General features: G+C 40.4%; 1 protein-coding gene across 1 annotated transcript in view; it reads right to left on the bottom strand.

Moving 5' to 3' along the window:
- Positions 1–1019: 1019 nt before the first annotated feature.
- Positions 1020–21370, bottom strand: part of LOC126236595 (uncharacterized) — a 55836-nt gene continuing 35485 nt past the window's right edge. The window contains exons 3-5 of the mRNA XM_049946020.1: positions 11770–11961; positions 7544–7664; positions 1020–1332 (exon numbers count right to left, since the gene is read on the bottom strand). Of these exons, the coding sequence (XP_049801977.1) occupies positions 1081–1332; positions 7544–7664; positions 11770–11961 (565 nt within the window). The 3' untranslated portion in view covers positions 1020–1080. The remainder of the gene's footprint in view (positions 1333–7543; positions 7665–11769; positions 11962–21370) is intronic.

Here is a 21370-nt window from a genome sequence, read left to right as displayed (position 1 = left end):
ATTGGTGATGCAGACACTTCCACTGTGTTCAAAAAACGGGTAGACCACCTCTCCATGAAGAACCACAAATCATAAGAGAAGTGGAAGCCCTGTTGCTCGAAGACTGGCGTATCACTGTTGAGATGATAGTGGAAAATATGAAAATTGTGATAGCGAGGTAATAGTGGAAAAATGTAAACCAACGATGGATCTGTTCTTAACATTTTGTGTGAAATTTTGAGTAACAGCTCACATCCTTCCCAAAAACCTGCCAAGCCGCAGAAGAAATGTTGTAGATGTATCAGATCAATACGGATTGATTCTTGAATCACCTATATACCATGAACAAGTGCTGTGTGTACCACAGTGGCTCCAAGACAAAGGAACGTGGATGTGAATTCAACATTGGAGGCTCAACTGTTCAGGCAACTTTTTTTGTTACTGTCATTGTGTGGTGCTAATAAATTATGCTGGTAAGGGGAAAACCATGAGAGGAGCATACTACTGAAATCTCCTGATAAGGTTACTGGATAAAGTCAATATGAAGTATCGAGGGAAGCTGTCCAAGGGGCTGTATTTATTCCATGACAACACTCCAGTTCGTTCTGCACTGGAGACAGTCATACATGTTACTAAATTTTGACGCCCACTCAGTTCTCTTGGCCTGTAACCCACTAACTCTTTTTCTTTTCTTGGGTACTAACTTCTTCCTCTTTACTTGGGCAAAAAAACCACTGCATGGCATGCATTTCCAAAATGGTGAGAAGGTAATTTTCAAGGTTTCCTGAATAATCAAAATATTGCTTCTATAACCAAGGTATCTGGCAAGTCAGCTGTCATTGAGAAAAATATGTAACATTGAAAGGTGAGTATAGAGAAGGACTAATAGCAGCATCAAGTTTCATAGTTGTTGCACAACTTTTTCAAGGTGATAATTAACCTTTCTGACTATCCCTTGTGGATGTAGTAGCTTCGGTGTTAGAGTCTCTATTAGTTAGCAACTAAGAGAATCAAATGAACAAAAAAAGAAGAAAAGTTGATTGATTTGGTAAATGAAATGTTTATTCTTTCTTAGCATATGTACAATAAAAATGGAGGTGACTAGGGTAGCTGGTAGAGGACACAGGTGGAGTCGGCCCTGGGCTTTCTGCGGCCCTCGTAGCCCAGGAAGTCGAGCAGCTCCTGGAGCGTGCACGTGCCCAGGTAGGGGTTGATCAGGTCACGCACGATCTGCTCCACCAGATCGCCCAGCTGCTCCTGGTTCAGTGCAATGAACTCCGGCGCCAGGTCGCTGATGAGCTCGTTGAGCAGATCACCCACCAAACCGCCACCATTCAGGTTTTCAAAATTCACCTGCATACCAAAATACACACATAAGACATGTTCTTCCCTCTGCTTACTGTGTGTACACTGAGAAATGAAGCATGTCAAACTGGCATGAAGTATACTACATACTTGGATATGCAAATCATTAACATTTCAGTGAAACTGCACAAAGTAAGTGAGAGCAATGCCATCTATATTCTACTTGTAAGAAAAGATTATGGAGCAGGTTTCTCATCCAGATATTACATTTAAAAGTTGTTTGTGAGAAGATTGTGTAATTCCAGATGTAAGAAGGAAAAATGTCTGACAGCATGCTAATGAATCTGATAGTGCTAGGATCATGGCTCATCAAGACTGTAGTTTAGTTTATTTTTCTGCAACATTACTACTCGTATTGCTTGGGGTCTCACAGCCATCATATGATGGGTTCAGGAAGGCTGTACTTAACCCTATAAAAGGTTTCAGGGGCACCGATCAGTGAGAGAATGATAACATTGCTCAATCAGCCATGTAAGATTGTACGACCGTATTATGTACCTTCTGTCAGGATAAGGGCTTAATGTACAGCAAGATAAGTCAGAGAGAGGCACATCAACAGAAGTGCACCCAGCGATGATACTAGACACAGGAGTGGTACCACACTGTCTTTTCTGACAAGTCCAGGTTCTGCACAGAGCATCCCATACAACATATCCTTGTGCAGAGGCTCTGAGGACATCAAACGTTGCCAGACTGCATTTATCATAGTGATATGAGGTCTGCTTGTGATGATAGTGGGGGGTATCACTGAGTGCACAACACAATCACCTGTGGTTTGCACATCCAGTAATTTGGACAGCAGCTGTTACATTTCTGATGTGTTGAGCCTGCTGGCTATACCCAATTTTGAGGCCTCCATGGATTATCCTTCAACAAGATTATGCAGACTGGATGTTGCCTTTGATGTCGTGACAGGCTTCAATACAAAGGGTGTTCATTTGTTGGCCCGACCAACACATTGTCCAGATCGCTCACCCACTGCAAACATCTGGTCACAGATTGCCGAGAGACTGACTCGCCTGCCACTGGGATAGAGTTAAAGCAGCAGGGAATGAAATACTTGTATTTGTGATCCAAGCTCAGCTGACTTGACACCCAGTTGTGTTAGAGCCTTTGTTACTGTCATAGATGCAGTTCTGTGTATTAAATTTCGCACTCTGTATATTAAAATTCACATCCTGTATACTCCCAAATCACTTAAAAATTTAACTGTTTGTTCTTAACACAGCACTATACTGTATGTGCATGAGAAATAAAATTTTGTTGTTGGTTATCCTACCAAGTGTTGCAATTTTAATGGAGTAATGTGTAAAACACTTTCATGTATATGGTTAAGGGCATTTTTTGTCATACCATTTATTAACTGTTCTATTTGGTCTTTCTTTAGGTGGAGCAGAGGGAGATGATTGTTTATGCTGAAACTAATTGTAGCATCATGATATAACTAGAGTCACATGTACAGGACTGCAAGTTATCTGTTAATCCCATATAAATACTGGAGATTAGTTTGTGAAATTTTCCTGGCTGGAATGTTTCGTACTCCCAGTGAGGTCACAAACCAATCCATGTAGGCTAACCCTCAAATGAAGCTTGTAATTTTTTAGAATTCCTTGTCATTTTTGAGATTCTTAGTTCTCTAGGTGCTGCATTCTCCAAAAGTTAGCTGAAAAATTTGTTGTTTGGGAAGGGGGCAGAGTCTTGACCTCTCTTCCACCCATGAATCCACACCTGCAAAACAACACAGACATTTCTAACTAGCATAAGTAGCAGCAACATTGATAGGAAAGTTCACTTTGGAGGCAAAAGCTAATCACACTGTAACTGCAGTGCTTATTGACTAAACGGCTTCATTTTAAACCATAGGTGTGCAACCTGTGGCCTTCAGGCTGGATCCAGCCCATGATTTGATTTCAGTCCAGACCTTGAAAAAATGCGTGGGAAAGCAAGGCACTTGCTTTTTACTCTTTCTGTGATGCATTTTCTGGTCTTTGCCATTCTGTTCTTTGAATTTTTCCAGTTTGGTTTCCATAAGCTGCAGCAAATATAAGTTAAGTTCAAGCAGTTTAGACTTTTAAACTTTTTAAAATGAGCAAGGAGATGATGGCATATTTTTTTTAGTGTTACAGAAAGACCCACATCTGTGAGAACAATCATCAAAAGCATTTTTGGATAAGTATTTAAAAATGTTTTTTAATAGTGTTTATGGATATTAACACACTAAATGTCAAAACTTCCAGTGACCTGCCTGTGGTCAGAAATCGCAATGTTACTACTAATTGTTTGTTAATTGGGATGTCCTATCTCACTGCCATATTTTGTTTTGATATTCTTTCTTGTATTAATGTTAGACACTGCAACTGTTGAGACTGAAGATAATTTATAATGAATTTCCTGCAACCAGTTGTTTTATAGGTGTTCATTTTTCAACAATTAGGTTTCATGATGCTTGGCACCCCACCTGCAGGTGTTTACATTTATTTACATGTCATGAACATCTTTTCTTTGCCACAACATTGCAGAATTTTGCAATGGAACTTTTTAAGAGACCTATTGTAAAATGTCATAATTAAAGAAACAACGAGTAAATAAATATGACTATCTGAAGGTGAGTGAGCATAAAACGAATGTACTCTCAAAAACATAAGTTTTGAGGCATAATCTGTTGGCATGGTGTGTTGGGAAAGAGGTGCCATTCATGTCAGGGTATTGTCCCAAAAACATTAATGTCACGGATGCCACAGTTATGATTTTATGCGCTAAAAGTGCTACTGTCACGTCACGTGATCAGCCAGCCCATGAGCTTAAGTAAGTATGTGAATCAGACTTGCAGGTCTCCAAAGGTAACCCATGCTAGTTGTTGGAATTTGTTCTGGAGTCATGAATTCAGAGACAAAAGTGTGCGGTTGCTCAGAAATTAGTGGTTTCATTTGTTGTGGGCAGCTAATGTGGAACAGACATCAGAAGAGTGTTGATATTTTAGCATAACTGCAAGAAATGTCTGGTGGTAGACTTATATGAGCACTTTTAGCTGTGGAAGTCTGCTGGAAGAAACTAACTTGATGAAAGGTAAAGGTATCATCAGTCCTGTAGGGGAACAGTTATCAATACTGCTGCTACATGTCAAATCTTACCTTTACCTGTCTCTGCTGGATGGATGAGCAAAGATGGTGAGGGGGTGCCACATCAGTAGGCAGTTTCTAGAGTGACATCATCGTGTGAGTATGTATGAGTTGGGCTGCACCCCGTCTGTCACAAATAGTATCATGAAGTATTCATTTTGAGTAAACTTGTGTCACACGAATCAGTATGCTTTTGTTTCGAGCAGCTGTGTGGGGAACTTGCTAACTTGCATGAAAGTACAAGTAGTGTGTGTGCTGATGTAACTAAGTTAGTTTTTATCTCTAAAAACAAAGATGATGTGACTTACCGAACGAAAGCGCTGGCAGGTTGATAGACACACAAACAAACACAAATACACACACAAAATTCAAGCTTTCGCAACAAACTGTTGCCTCATCAGGAAAGAGGGAAGGAGAGGGAAAGATGAGAGGATGTGGGTTTTAAGGGAGAGGGTAAGGAGTCATTCCAATCCCGGGAGCGGAAAGACTTACCTTAGGGGGAAAAAAGGACGGGTATACACTCGCACACACACACATATCCATCCACACATATACAGACACAAGCAGACACATATATATATATATATATATATATATATATATATATATATATATATATATATATATATATATATATATATATATATGTCTGCTTGTGTCTGTATATGTGTGGATGGATATGTGTGTGTGTGCGAGTGTATACCCGTCCTTTTTTCCCCCTAAGGTAAGTCTTTCCACTCCCGGGATTGGAATGACTCCTTACCCTCTCCCTTAAAACCCACATCCTCTTGTCTTTCCCTCTCCTTCCCTCTTTCCTGATGAGGCAACAGTTTGTTGCGAAAGCTTGAATTTTGTGTGTGTGTTTGTGTTTGTTTGTGTGTCTATCGACCTGCCAGCGCTTTCGTTCGGTAAGTCACATCATCTTTGTTTTTAGATATATTTTTCCCACGTGGAATGTTTCCCTCTATTATATTGATATAAGTTAGTTTTTAGATTGATGTAGGGTGCATTTTGATGGATCAGAGATATAATAAACTCAATATCACTTATAAACAGTTCAGTTCCAGTAGCTTTATTCATGACAGTATATGTAGTGAGAAAGATGCTGGAAAAGAGGAAGTCTCAAATTTGGCAAGGAACCCCTGGAGTGTGAAGTTGCAAACAGGCCAATGATGTTTACAGCATTCAGCACTCCAAATGATGTCTGCTGTGCAGCCACAATATTGGCAACTGATAGCAACAGGCAGTGGGACTGGAGGTATCAAATGGTGAGCACAGCATGAAGCTATGGAGCATACTTGAACTGCTTATTCAATAAGTAACTCACAACAGTGCCACAGTGCTACTAGTGTTGATACAAAGCAGAGCGATGGCAACAATAAACAAAACAAAGATTGCATTGTATCTACAGCAACATTTGCCAAAGTTGACTTTTCTTCAGAATGGAACGCAAGGAATTTTGCAGAGTGAAAAAGAAGTCTAAGGTGAAATATTAACATTTTTGCAAGATGAGTCAGTTCAAATGTGTGGTGTCGTACATATTCAACTGTGCGGAAAATGTACATGAGGAGTACAGTAATGATGAAGTGTGCTTAACAAGTTAAAGGGATATTGAAACAGGTGTCAAGTCACGTAGTCCACCATCCTTGTTGAACAGGAAGCCACAAATTGTGTCGCCACTGAAATGAAGTAAAGGACATTGTTGTCAAAGAAGCAGGTACTAAACATAATTATATATGTGGAAAATCATCTGCAGCATAGTAAAAAAATCGTTATGAACAAATTTTGAATAAGTCCACATTAATACGACTGTGTAGTGCATAAGAATATCTACAGATATTGAAGGGAGGACAATGCACACTTGTTACAAAAACTGGTGTTTGCACATTTCAAGGATGCTCAATACAATTTACAGAATGTGCATGACAGTGACCTACTACATTATGCACAGCAAATTGTGTATGACATAGATTACTATGCTTTCAGTGCTGGCAGTGGGTGTTTGCATAACTTCAAACAGTGCTAAAGAATTGGAAGATGTAAGATAACAAAATTTTAAAGCATTAACTTGATGATGCACACCAAACTGCGGAATTGGGCAAAAAATTTGTGGATGAGATAAACAAACCTATTCCATAGTTCAGTAAGGAAATTGTTTTCAACTATTATCAACCAGGATTTGAAGAGGAAAAATTTGAACTTGTGACCTCACACCCAAGGGGTTTCTTGTGAGAGGCACATGCCACATAGGCACTTGGTCAGGAACATTGTTATTGCGATAAGTGTACCTTGGGAATAAGTTTGTCTGGGGAGGGAGAATAATCTGAGTTGTTTGTATGAAAAGTAATGTGGACTATTGTCCTTTTACATACTATCACGTGAACTGAAGGATCACCAATAGGTGGTTAAGCACTTATGACAACAATCTCTGACCTCTCCGTCCAATGATCACAATGGGGATTTCTGAGGGCTGGTACCAACATAACTCAAATTATTGGTTGAATCAGTAAAAACAAGGCTTGTGAATCTAATTAAAACAATTTAATGGGTGTAATGATAGGGTAGGAAAACCCATGAGCATCTCATAAATGTTTGCTTTAGTGACTGTGGCATAATTATTATGTCAAGAGCAGAATCACACATGTGTCATTTGGCTCATGTGGATCATGGCTGCGAGCTTCTTCTTTGACCCTCCAAAGAAGAGGGACGTTTCAGTCTTAAGGTGAATTAGAGAAAAAAATCAGCATAAGATACCTTTGGAACTGAGTCATAATCAACTTTGACATCTTCCACCTGTTACCCTCTCAAGCTTAATACCTAAAAGCTGACACTATGACTGCTCCACCACCTGCTCTACCCTTTGTGTTTATCATCTCAGAGATGGTTAGTGATTAGTGTTTTATGGCACTAAATGACAAGTTCACCAATGCCATCACAGCGGTGTTATGATTCAGTATACTTTTTTACAGATGTGGGCATGTGAGAAACTGCAACCATTGAACTACATGAATTACAGGAGCAGTCATAATGTAGCAGTCTTCTCTGCTGTATAAAAATAGTTGATGTTCTTCAGAACTTACTCGGAAGACTGCAACAGAGAAGCTTACTTCCATTGCCGTGATTGATACAGCAGAGTTGCTGGAACCATCTGCAGTGTTAATATGCACCGTGCCAGATGTCTGGAAATCCTGCACCAGCAATCTGAAAACATATTGAAACAGTGTTAACTTAGTAGAAATTGACAGAACAGTGGACATACAACTGTTACATATTACAAAAACACAATGTGCAGGTTTTTTAAAAGGATCTGAATTTTCCTTGTTCAACATTTTCTTTGATATCTGTTTTGCAAGTGAGGGATACGTCTGATCTGATCACTGGTACTGCTGTGGTTTACATCTCCACTGACTGTTTCCCCATAGAAGATGATCTAAAAGCAAAGGCAAATATGGGGTACAGTGGAAATCTTGAGGTAGAAAAGATCACATAACATTTTGCAGTGGATGTCAAGCTGCAGTTGTGTGAAGTTGCCATCTACTTAAGTTAAAACATGTTCTGTACTGGGCAGAATATGTGAAAAATGAGGAACTGTGTCCAGATTTGATCTGACCACCAGTCTTCATGGGCCATGCATTTTTCGATACAATGTTAATTGGGGTAGCAAACTGAACTCAATACAGTTCTGCACTAACGGCACAATGGACAGTCCACAGACATTCCTGATCCATCTCTAAAAATGCTGTGCATATTCACTATGTATTTTGGTTATGGCTGCAGTCCTATCAGATTTGCTTTGTGATACACATGATGCCACACTCCTTTCATGTGTGTCCTTATTAAGGAAGACCTGTTGAGTTCTGTCTGTAAGAAAGTTTTTCGTCCAAACTATATCTGGTACAATACTTTGTAAACATGTTTTTTTAGTAAGTGACAATGTGAAAGTATTTCAAAAAACTCCCAGAAAGACAAAAAAGTAGGGTGTCACGTAAGAACAGCAGTTAAAGAATACTATCTAGCCTTTGGCAATGCTGACCATTGTCATATTTGAAATGTCAGACAGCTGAAAAAGCTCACTGCATAGAATCATTACTTCTATAAGAGTATCAGAAGAGGAAAGATCCCAAGTGAGCTCAGTCCCTAGAACACTTACATAGCAAACATACTTGACACAGGGCTTAAACTGATTTCTGAGGCCCGTAGAAGCCCAAGAAAAGTCGTGACTGAAAATGTGTTGTACAAGGGGCATTCAATAAGTAATGCAACACTTTTTTTCTGCAAGCAGGTTGGTTTCTGTTCAGGATTCCACTACATCACATTACTCCCCACTCCTTTGGCTACAAAACCCTATTTTTCAACATAATTTCTATTCCATGTGACGGCCTTATGCCACCTTCCTGGGAGAGGCTGTATGCCCACATGGTCAGCGTCAAAGCCAATGGTTTACTGCATCAATAACCTTCCCATCAACCATGTACTGTTTCTCACAAAGTGTATCCTTCATGGGCTAAGGAAATTGAAGTTGGAAGGTGTAATATCTGTGTTGTTGAGTGGACAAGGAAGAACAGTCCAATGAGTTTTTGATAGTTCCTCTAGGATAGTCTCCCAACTGCTGCAAATCGTGAAGCTCCACTGAACCGCCTTCTGATGAGCTCACCCTCTGTGCCCAATGACTAACTGTATTTCTGTTGATAGCAGATGCTCCACAGACTTTGCACAAGCATTTGTGAATATTCCTCACAGTTTCTTTCTCTGCAATGAGAAGTTCAATAACAGCACACTGCTTGTAATGTACATCACCTACAGATGCCATTTTGAAACTGCCCTGCAGCTACGCTATCTGTCGGAAGTGATGAAAAGTTGGTGCGCTCATTCAGGAGACTTCAAATCATACATATGTAACGTGTTGCATTCGTAGCATTGTTTTTGGCCGAGAAAAAAACGTGGTGTATTACTTTTTGGGCAACTCTTGTAAATACACTTCAGTTTTGATCATTGCATCCTGATGAAGGACATCGAACAGAATAACCCCTTCAGAGTCCCAGAGGACCATCGCTGTGACTTTACAGGCTGAGAGGATCCGAACATTGGCATGACTTTACAGGCTGAGGCTGTAGCTTCGAACGTTTTATTTGGAGGACAGGTGGTATAGTGCCACTCCATGGATCACCATTTTGTTTCCAGTTTGAAGTGATAAATCTATGTTTCAGTGCCTGTGACGATGTTCGACAAAAATTAGCCACAATCAGCTTTGTGACATGCAAACAGTTCTGCACAAATGGTCCTTCATTGCTCTATGTTGTTCTGTAAGGCAGCTAGAAACCCAGCTGGCACACACCCTTGAGTATCCCAACTGATAGACGAGTGTGTCAGCACTTCCAACAGAGATGTCCAACAGAGCAGCAAGCTGTTTGATTGTGATCTGTCAATCACCTTGAATGAGAGTGTCCACACGTTCCAATGTTGCAAGAATCACAACTGTATGCAACTGGCTGACATGCAGGAGATCCGACAGTTCTGCACAACGTTGTTGCAATGATGACAGATGCCTCACCTGACTTGCTCTGATTTTCTACCAAAAGACACTCAATGACAGGTCTCTGCCTGGAATGCACCTCCATTACAGATGCCACTTTTAAGGCTACATATTGTGCCACGATCTATTGGAACTTCATAAAACTACAGGGGCTGAAGTGGGAATATTCTGTGATATCCCACACAAATTCCTCATTTTTTCAACTAAAGTTGATGAAGGAAAAAAATTGTTGCATTACTTATTGAATGCCCCTTGTACGATGACCAATTATAAGCCACTAGCAATTAATGAATGACATTTAGGAAGGCAGGCTGCTAGTTACCTTCAGTAGGAATTGGAACACTCCACTTGTTAGGAACAGTGTCATGTGATATATTAGTAATTAGCATGCAGAAATTAATAAAAAACATCTGTTGGTCTATGCACTAATTCCCATTGTCAGTACAGAAATCACGTGTTATTTAAAGAGCAGACAAAATTGTTTCCTGGCAGGTAGGCAGCCTGTACTCCTCAGTAACTAACTTGTCCATGTTCTTGTATTGTAAGTGCAGATAAATGACCCCTTCACAAATGGTGATAGTGTGGTGTGGTCGATAAAGAGAACTAAAGCCCATTTCAAGTATTAATACTTTATTTGCAGGGTGAAGACTTAATGTGGTTACAGGACAAGCCTATGCTTCAACAGTCAGCCATGAAGTCTGGTTGCAGGGCGTCTACCAGCCTCAAAAATCTCTTTCAGCCTTTTGTCATACCTGTATTTCCCTATTTACTTGTTCTGTAGTTGACAAAATGCCACTTTAACATATATTAATGCCCAGTAATATATATATATATATATATATATATATATATATATATATATATATATAACAGAGGGAAACATTCCACGTGGAAACAATATATCTAAAAAGAAAGATGATGAGACTTACCAAACAAAAGCGCTGGCAGGTCGATAGACACACAAACAAACACAAATATACACACAAAATTCAAGCTTTCGCAACAAACTGTTGCCTCATCAGGAAAGAGGGAAGGAGAGGGAAAGACCCTCTCCTTCCCTCTTTCCTGATGAGGCAACAGTTTGTTGCGAAAGCTTGAATTTTGTGTGTATATTTGTGTTTGTTTGTGTGTCTATCGACCTGCCAGCGCTTTTGTTTGGTAAGTCTCATCATCTTTCTTTATATATATATATATATATATATATATATATATATATATATATATATATATATATATATATATATATATAATGTGACTTACCAAATGAAAGTGCTGGCAGGTCGACAGTATATAAATACCCAGTAGAAGTAGGCTGTGGCAATAACATGTAGTACATTATGGCTAACAATGGGTATAACATTATGTTTGCATAAAATGAAAAGAAAGCATAAAGCTGCATTAATAAACCAGTACAATAAGATGTTAACCGCTAATATGGATTGAAACCTGTTAGCTGTGAGTGCGTATGTTTTTCATTACACGTTGTTCACAATTATGTTCTAGCTAACATGGTAATAGACTGTTGATAAGAGAATGGACATGGTGTACGCAGAATCTTCAGGAGAGATTCATGATGCAAGTTGTAATAAAACATTTGAACCAGCTCAGCAAACAAAGCCCACTTTGAGAGTGACTGTTTCAGATGTACAGTATTCTGTTCAACCTCATTTTTAAAAACAGAGTGAAATTGCTCCAAATATGTGCCTTAATCTACACCTGTTGTAAATTACTCTAAACAAACAGCACAGGAGCATGCTAAGATGGTGAACTTACGTGAAAGGCCCTTCACCATAGAGGCCAACGATGCTTCCAGCTGACCCTTCAAGATTGTACTGTCCTGCGAAGTTGATCTCTGGGATACCTACTGAAAAGTTGGCTTGCAGGTTGTCCAGGTCATTGTTTACACTGTTGATGACGTACGACGTGAGACCACTTATTGTCAAGTTATCGAAAGCACCTGTCAGTCTGGAAAAAAAAGAAAAGCCATTCACATTACAGCAATGTCATTACCAGTGCCAGACATAATTAGCTCAACCATATGCTCATTAATAGGCAAAATGAATGAGTATAACAATTATTGTGGAGTTCTTTGTAAATAAGGCTTTCTAGATCATATGTATATTTACTTGTAATGACATTTTGGCTACTGCCGTAATCATGTCAAAACTTAGGACGTATAAAACAATGTTCAGTTGCATAGATTTTATTGAAACTGACACTGATAACTGAACAGCTTTATAACACAGAAGTATTCGATCAAACAGCTTGCCAAATTTTGTTTTGTTTGCAAAATATTTGACCATGTATGGTGCTGTGTGACATTTCTGTCAAAACATAGAGCATGTCTGACAGAAATTTTTGATGGGGAAAAGTTTGAGAAGGTGGCCGAGGTTGTTTGTGTTGACATTTCACCACATATGTTTATTGAAAAATAGTTTCATGACAATTTATCTCACTGTATTATGAGTTTTCTACAACTATGGAAAATACAATCAAGGATAAAACTAAAAGAGCACTGGCAGTTACCAGGCTGGTAGAAGTGACACATCTTTTCTATACATTTATTATGCAGTAGGAGATTAAGAAGGAATCAATATTCTGCACACAACATACAACGAAGAGTGCTATAAAATAAAAATAAGTCAAAGATCTCTGATTCTTCCTTGGAATTTTGAACCAGCTCAGCAAACAAAGCCCACTTTGAGAATGACTGTTTCAGAGGCAGACGTAGGCTATAAATTATGTTCCCATGTTCTGGTATTTTAATGAACTGTCACTGGGGGGGGAGGGGCCAGGTAGAAAACAAATGTTCACTACTTATCTTCTTTTTTAATGTGAGTGTGAAATAATTCTAAATAAGTTTCTAATAACTTGTTCTGTTTATCTGTTTCACTGTCAATTTGTAGAAGGTTGATGTAATCATAATTAAGGTTCGAATGTAACAATTCCTTTAACAGGATTGCATGTGTATATTTCTCTCTCATTTGAGACCATTCCCTGGACCAGTAAACACAGTGCCAAAGTCAATGACAGAAATGCTTTAACTGCATTTGTAGCCATTTCCACAAGTATCAAAATATGGTATACACAAAAAGTGTCTGCTTCAAAAGTGAGGTTAAATTGACAAAGTTTGTTGGTATGTGCTTGTTTGACAGGTCAATGGCTAGATAAGAATAAATTTGACAAACAAATGTGATCGTTTTTGTGGGCTTCTGTCCAGCAGATCTGCAGATGATTAAGAACACTATTGATGAATTACTCCAAGTGGGAATTGTGCTACCATCGGACAGTTCATGGGCCTTTAGCATCACACTTGTCCTGAAAAAAGACTGTACCGTGAGACTCTATCTTGATTAAAGGGTTATTAATTTCAAGACAATCCATGACAGTTGCCCAATTCCTAACATGCAAGACTTGACTCATACACTCATGGGCACCGTAGTGTTCAGTGTCATCTACTGTAAATCGGTATATCTGTGGATTCTAATGCACCCAGACAACACTGAAAACTGTCATCATTACCCCATTTGCTCTATTTGAGCACCTGCATGTGCCATGCAGCTTTGCACTGTAAACATGGCAGCAATTCATCAAGGAGCTCTTATTCTGCCTCTCCCACTGCTACACACCTTTAGCCGCTATGTAACATCGAAGACCACTCTGTTCATTTAGAGCTGGTCTTAGCTGCCCTCCGTGAAGGGGGTGTTATCATTAATGAAGCTAAATCCCAATTTAAACAACTTGAGGCCATATTCCTGAGCCACATCCTGGGTGGCATCCACACCACAGCGTAGTGCGTACTTATGGTCCAGAACCTGCCTCTACTGGAGATGTACCATTACTTGTGTCATTTCCTTGGCATACTAAACTTTATCACCACAACTTAACAAATGTGGCTGCTTCACAGCCACCACTGAGAGATGTGCTGGCTGGAAAGGACAAACACAGCAAGAAAATGGTGGAATGCATGGCAAGCAAGCATGCAAGAAGCATTCCAGACATTAAAAAAAATCGCTAGTTAATGTTGTCACCCTTGCTGATCCTGACCCAGCTGTACGAATCACCCTTACAAAGACACTAGCAGCACCACAGTGGGGACTGTACTGCAGCAAATCATTGATGACATACCACAGCTGCTTAGATTCTTCTCCAAGCAGCTCATGCTTCCCCAGTCTATGTGGTCTGTCCTTCATTGTGACCTATTTGTGATCTACACTGTAATCAGACATTCTTGTTGAGAGGAAGAAGGTCACAATGTTATGGTTTACACCCACCATAAGACACTTGTGGACACAATCAAGAACCCACTTCAAGAAGTCAGCTGGTACCGTTTCCTCCACCTCGACCTCATTTTGCAGAACACTACTGACATCTGCTACATTCAAGGGATGGTCAACGGAATCGCAGATTACCTCTTGGTGGAATTTTGTTACAATACAACCATGAACTTATGACCACAGAGCAGCCCAATGACAGATCGGATGACCAGTCTTCGGATTGAACACCAGACAAACATTATTGAATATTGAGTGACCACTGCTGTGCGATGTGTCCCCAGGGAGAATACGCCCCATTGAGCCACTCAGTATGCAATGGGAAGTGTTCAACAGAGTACACAACTTGAGCCAGGAGTCAGAAAAACACTACACCTGGTAATGGACAGGTTTATGTGGCATGGGGTTAAGCAAGACCGCACAGGGTTGCCTAGCCTGTCAATGAAGCAAAACTGGCTAACATGTCCTGCCACAACTGAGACACTGTCCGAAATTGAAGCACATTTCAAACAAATACTTATCGACATTGTAGGACATCTTCCTTAATTGGAGAGCTTCTAGTATGTGCTTTCAACCATCGATCGAACATCGAGATTGGCCAAGACAGTACTCATCTGTGATATTACAGCGGAAATGATGGTGCGCATGTTTATAGAAATGTGGATCAAGTGCTTCAGAATCCCAGAGCAGATCACCATGGACCAGGGCTGGCAGTTCGAGTTGTCGCTCTTCACAGCCCAGTGTTGCCTATGTGGCCTCTGTCACATGTGCACCATATCTTACCATCTGCTAAGCAATGACATAGGACTACGAAGGCAGCTCTGATGTGCCATGGTGGATAATGGTCTGAGGCACTTCAGTGGGTGCTCCTTTGCATCGTATGATGATAACATTGATGTGTCACTTGCTGAGATCCTGTATGGCAAAAGCCTATCACTTTCTGTGGACTTTGTACAGCCTATGTTCCACAATGCACACTGCCCTGCTGACATTAGTGGACTGAGTTCATACACATATTCAGAACATGTTCATGCTGCCGCCATCACCAAACATGCAGCCAAAAGTCTTCGTTCATAAAGACCTTTGCCAGTGTGAATTCATAATGATATGTGATGACACCATACATCCAGCCACCATAAACAGGACCTTGCAAAATGCTCTCCCATGGTGAACAAACATTCAGTGTATTAGTACACGACATACCAACAACAATGTCATTTATGAGGCTCAGACCTGTGTTGGTTCTTCAGGACGACCACACTACGACCCTCAAAGATAGACATTGGATCACCCAGTTCCAACACGGGCAAACAGATTAAGCTGATGCCACAACCCCTCCCCTGGCACCAACATCACCTCGTCAGCTGCTCAAGGAACTACTGTCTCCATCACCTGCACAGGCCATCGCCACTAACCACGGTACAGTCACTTCAGAGGGCTGCCTCAACACCTTGTGCAATGACATACGTACATCGTTCTCCAGCATGATCCTCCCTGTTCGTGACAGACAACAAATACCTACACACACTGGAGGCCTGAAATGAGCTCACAACCACTGTACGGCAGCCATCCAACACACGCCTCAATGAGAAATAGTCTGACAATGTATTGCTCATGCGCAAGCCGTGGCATGGTTGGTCTGATGACCTCTCCCATCACTTGCTGTCAAGGCAGCACACAGTGCTCCATACACGCCACAGGGGCTCTGTGAGAACATCAAGAGGTTGAAACTCCCCTGACAGCCCAGGGAGAGGATCTTTGGAGGAGAAAATGCAGACGATCAATGCATTCTTGACGTTGTTATTATGTGAAAGCTCTGTAAATTTGCTCAATATATTAAATGATTAATGTATAATCATGTTAGATATTATTCAGTATTGTTTCTAGCACACCTTATTACCCTACTTCCACAATCTGCATATATAGCCATTTCCACTAGTGCCAAAATACAGCATACAGAAATGGTATTTGGTTCAAAGTGTGGTTAAATCGGAGAACATTTTTGGTAAGGGCTTGTTTGACAGATCCCTGGCTAGATAAGAGCAAATTTGACAAAAAAGTTAGATCGTTTGTGGGAGGATCAAACGATCAAACAACATGACAAACTTTAAGGACCCACACAAGAGTAATGAATTGCTGCAATCCATTACATGGGTGACTGATTGCTTCGTAGATCGCACATGTATGGCCCAATCACAGCGATCGATCACATTGCTTGTTACTCCCAGGAAATCTAATGGTTCGCCTGCGATTCATGCTTGCAATAAGGCTGCCTGGCTGGTTAGCAGCAATGTGTTGCATTATGGCTGCGACTCATCTAATTATTAAGTGTAGTTGTCCAGTTTTGTTTCGTTTTACTTCGCTGCGTTGAGCAAGAGCTTTACGTTAGAATTTATGGTTATTCAGGGACCATGAACTACCCTGAGATGCGAATCTGAGACTGGAGCTGCCATCTATATTAAGCAGTAATACAAAATAAACCCTCCAGTTATGCAGTGATCAACGTTTTGAAACTTGTTATGTAGAAGCAGAACTGATTGGAAGTTCATAGAAACAGTCAGTATCCGCTGGGCCCTAGCTGATGAATTTGAGTCGTTTATGAAACAATTACAGGCATGATTAAAATCTGACTTCTAGACAGGGTGACGTACCATAATATTAATTTGAATGTTCAGGACAAATACATTAAGAAGTTGAGGAGATTAGTGTTTAACGTCCCGTCGACAATGAGGTTATTAGAAATAAAGCTCGGATTAGGGAAGAATGCGGAAGGAAATCGGCCATGCCCTTTCAAAGGAACCATTTACTTGAAGCGATTTAGGGAATTCACGGAATACCTAAATCTGGACGGCCGGAAGCGGGTTTGAACCGCTGTCCTTCCGAATGAGTCCAGTGAGCTAACCACTGCGCCACCTCGCACGACGGCAAATATATTATACAGCTATAGTGATAACTCTCTCATACAATTTATGGAAAGAGTTATGTAATCAGTAGTACTGCTGAAACTTCCTGGCAGATTAAAACTGTGTGCCCGACCGAGACTCGAACTAGGGACCTTTGCCTTTCGCGGGCAAGTGCACTACCATCTGAGCTACCGAAGCACGACTCACGCTCGGTACTCACAGCTTTACTTCTGCCAGTATCTCGTCTCCTACCTTCCAAACTTTACAGAAGCTCTCGCAGGAGAGTCCCGAGTTCGAGTCTCGGTCGGGCACACAGTTTTAATCTGCCAGGAAGTTTCATATCAGCGCACACTCCGCTGCAGAGTGAAAATCTCATTCTAGTGGTACTGCTATTCACGTCACTTCTATAGGCACATCGAGATTCGAAAAAACATTGTGTAAATACTTGAAAATAAAGTACACGACTAATAAATGAAAAATTAATTGTATTTACACACTAGAAAAATGTACTCGATCCACTTGCTGTCAGTGAAGAACTTAATATATTCCATAAATAATTTTCTGCTTTCGGGAAAATGGTTTCAAAACAAGTTTGATAAATTACAATTTCCATTCTTTTAATTTAGTCTTTTGCAAGTCTTTGTGGAAGCATAGAAATCAACTGCGACTGCTGCTAGAAATAGTTCATTTTCCATAGCCCTACTACTCAACACGGTGGCATTCGTAATACTGGATGAGGTTGCTAGGCAAATCGCTCGCGCGTGGCGACGTCTGAGTCTATAACATATCAGTCGCGACACTTAACTGCTATTAAAAGTTGTTACTTGTTACCGTTTGACAGCTGGAGCGACACTAGCGCTCCAAGCGGCGAGAGAGGAGAACTTATGTTGCATCTCTTTTGCTACGTCATACACGAAATATTTTGAATATTTTCTTGCCTCCAAGAGTTCGTGTAATATCAGAAGACATAGATGTTTCAAAAAATGATTCTAAAATTAGCGCAAGTACGGATAAAAATCATGAATCCAGTGGCAAGTTCGTGAAGAAACATTTGTGACATTGGATAGAACTGCAGCTTACCATGTTGATATCAATGGATTATTAACACAGATTCACACGTAAGGGTACAGTCAGGTACCTCTACGTGCAAAAGGGATCGACGCACCATTTCTCGTTCCGTAGGCCTACTGTTTTTTAGTCATTGTCGTCGCCTGTTGCCACAAGTACGATCTTCATCTTTATATTATTCAAAGTGGGACAAGCAACTGCCAGATAGTGGGAGAAATATACTGTGAGTGTAATCCCCAAGTCCTCAAAGTCAATAACACTGTCAGAAGTGCTGTCATATGTAAAATTTTCCATTAGAGACTTTTCATCTAATGACATTTGCACTAGTTTATCAGTATCTGAGAAATGCTGTACCTTCTGCTTTAAAAGGTGGAACACATTTCACTTATCTCACATTTTATTTGTATGCCTTCCACATACCTCTTTAATGTATACAGTGAGGGAAACATAAAATATTCTGACAAAATCTGTATGCCTGAGTGCTGTAATATAAAAGCGCAAACAGCTTATTGTAGTCTTCCCATCGCACAGATGGCATGCTAATCTGGCTTAAGGGTGTCTTTTTTTATATACCGGGATCCTATAGTCTTCAAAATTTGTTTGTCCTCCTTCTCTTGATACTTCTGATACAGTTGCTGTTGCTATCTGTACTTAGAATGATAGGCAGTTTCTTTGTCCCGTAATAGTTTTGCACGAAGTCTAGCGATCTGCACATTCCGATACATCACACGCTTTTTTTAGCCACGAATAACTGCACTTAATTCTACCACTTCATCGTCAAAGCAGGTCTGTGTTGACGATTCAGATGAACCTGGCACTGATATATGGAAAGTTGAACTGGCTGCTTCTGTGTCATAGAAGTATTTTACAGCTTTACACGGAGTGTCGAACCTTTATGGCAGTTTCCTCTTCATCGTCAGCTCAGGTGGCTTATTTGGGATGTCAAATAGTGTGGTTACTGCATTCCAGACGAGTTTATTGTCTGCATTCATGAACTGGCTTTGTTCGACGTGTAGCGAACAAAACTTAACATTATTATCAAGGTAAACATGGTCTTTTTCATAAGATCTTATTGTCTGGTAATCACTAGCAATTTTCTGCTCCTAAAACGATTTTTTCCCTTATTGTATTTCAGTACTCCATACGGGGCGGGCTGGCAGCAGCATAGGCGCCGCTCTTCAGCCGTCCTAAAACGAACGTCAATAATCGTTATACACGTAGTTTGCAAGCGAATCAAAAATGTACAAAAGTGTGTGATTTCCTAAGGGACCAAACTGCTGAGGCCATCGGTCGCTAGACTTACACCCTACTTAAACTAACTTAATGCTAAGAACAACACACACACCCATGCCCGAGGGAGGACTCGAACCTCCGGTGGGAGGGGCCGCGCGCGCAAGCGAATCCTGACGATACAATTTAGTAACATGATGATGTATACTTTCCAGGTTCCTTAGGAAACCTAAAAAAAAGACAAATGTAATGTATCCTTCTTGTTGTCGTTGCAATTTATTGCGCTACGCTACGCTCATATTTGTAAAAATCAAAATAAACAGGAACTATTCTCTTTCGCCTTCACGATCGTGCCGAATTCAACAGTTTTACTAATTGGCCGCTTGGCGCAATGCTTACGCAAGAGCCAACAAAATCGACGCGAAGTGTCGTGACCGTTATGTTAGGCCGCGTCCTACGTAAGCGACAAATGCGACCGACAGCTTCAGGCGACAAAATACAACCGCTCGTACAATTACCGAAGTATCCTACGTGAGCGACATCTGTGTCGCTGCCTGTCTCCCGCTGCAACTGGCGACATTTGAATTCAAACGTGTTTGAATCTTGTCGCTGCTGCAGCACGCGCGAAGGAGAGCGACAGCCACGTGTCTTCTCGCGAAGCAGTGGAGTGGACGCGACGGCAATTATGAAATACTTATCATCCGATAAAAAAAAAAAAAAAAAAAAAAAAAATCTGTTCGGAAAAAAATTGACTCTTCTGCATCTTATAGCTTACTGTCTTTAAACGATAAAGGTCTGATTTTTTTTCGTTATTCGTCATAGTTACTGTGCCGCACGAAATTGAGTACATGACTGCACTAAATTTTGAAGAATTTGCAGAGGTAAAATCACATTGCGTAGACTTTCCATATGGTTCCGTTAAGGCCATACATTATTGCGTATGGAATGTAACCAATATATCTAAATTGTATTTAAAGTTGAGACCGGAGTGATCTCTCTTTTCATTCTTGAGATATTGGTTGTTATATCCAAGGACGGGTCGCTCGCGGAGCGTCGGAATCTTTCCTGCGCTTTGAGAATCAAGTAGTCGTACAAATCGTCGTATCTCATAAACGGTTTACGATAACGAAACGACGATTTTTGTAAATGACAGCACGCAGAAAGGACTATTTTATCGTATGATTAACACTCGATACGTTTTTGTAAACGCGTGAGCAGAGCGAAAACAAGATTCCCTATAAATTACACCATGAGGTTTTTCCGAATTTTCGTAGCTAAACAAAGGGAGAGAAACAGGTATACGAGGTATCAAAGTGACCAGCGTGATGTCTAGTTTTTCATGAAAATATTTAACTGCTTAAAAGTAATCAGGGTAATTAACGAAAACTTAATTAACGAGTTGCGGAAAAATTGAAATATTTCACGAAAAGCTGCTGCCAAGCTATGTAAATGAAGTGTCAAAAATTTCATCTGTTCGAGGCCTAGCTATTTTGCACACAAAAATATATTCAGACGTGTGTGAAATCTTCTAAGGTCATCAGTCCCTAAGCTTACACACTACTGAACCTAAATTATCCTAAGGACCAACACACACACCCATGCCCGAGGGAGGACTCGAACCTCAGCCGGGATCAGCCGCACAGTCCATGAATACAGCGCCCCAGACCGCTCGGCTAATTCCGCGCGGCTTTTGCACACAAAAAGATACATTGGTGCGGTATTTAAATCTCAAAAAGGCTTCCTTCTTATCAAGTACGTTAGGAAGGCAAACGAGGAGTCAGTAAGATCATTCTTTCTGAATAAAACTTGAAAATAAAAAAATGAAAGAAATCAGTCAAATATTTTATGAAATGATTGGTGTAAAGGAAATAAGTAGATCAGAGAAACGTTCTACATGCC

This window comes from Schistocerca nitens, chromosome 2 (assembly GCF_023898315.1).
Source record: "Schistocerca nitens isolate TAMUIC-IGC-003100 chromosome 2, iqSchNite1.1, whole genome shotgun sequence".
In the NCBI taxonomy this organism is placed as follows: Eukaryota; Metazoa; Arthropoda; class Insecta; order Orthoptera; family Acrididae; genus Schistocerca; species Schistocerca nitens.
Note: the sequence above shows the minus strand (reverse complement) of the source record. Positions and strands in the feature narration are given on the sequence as shown.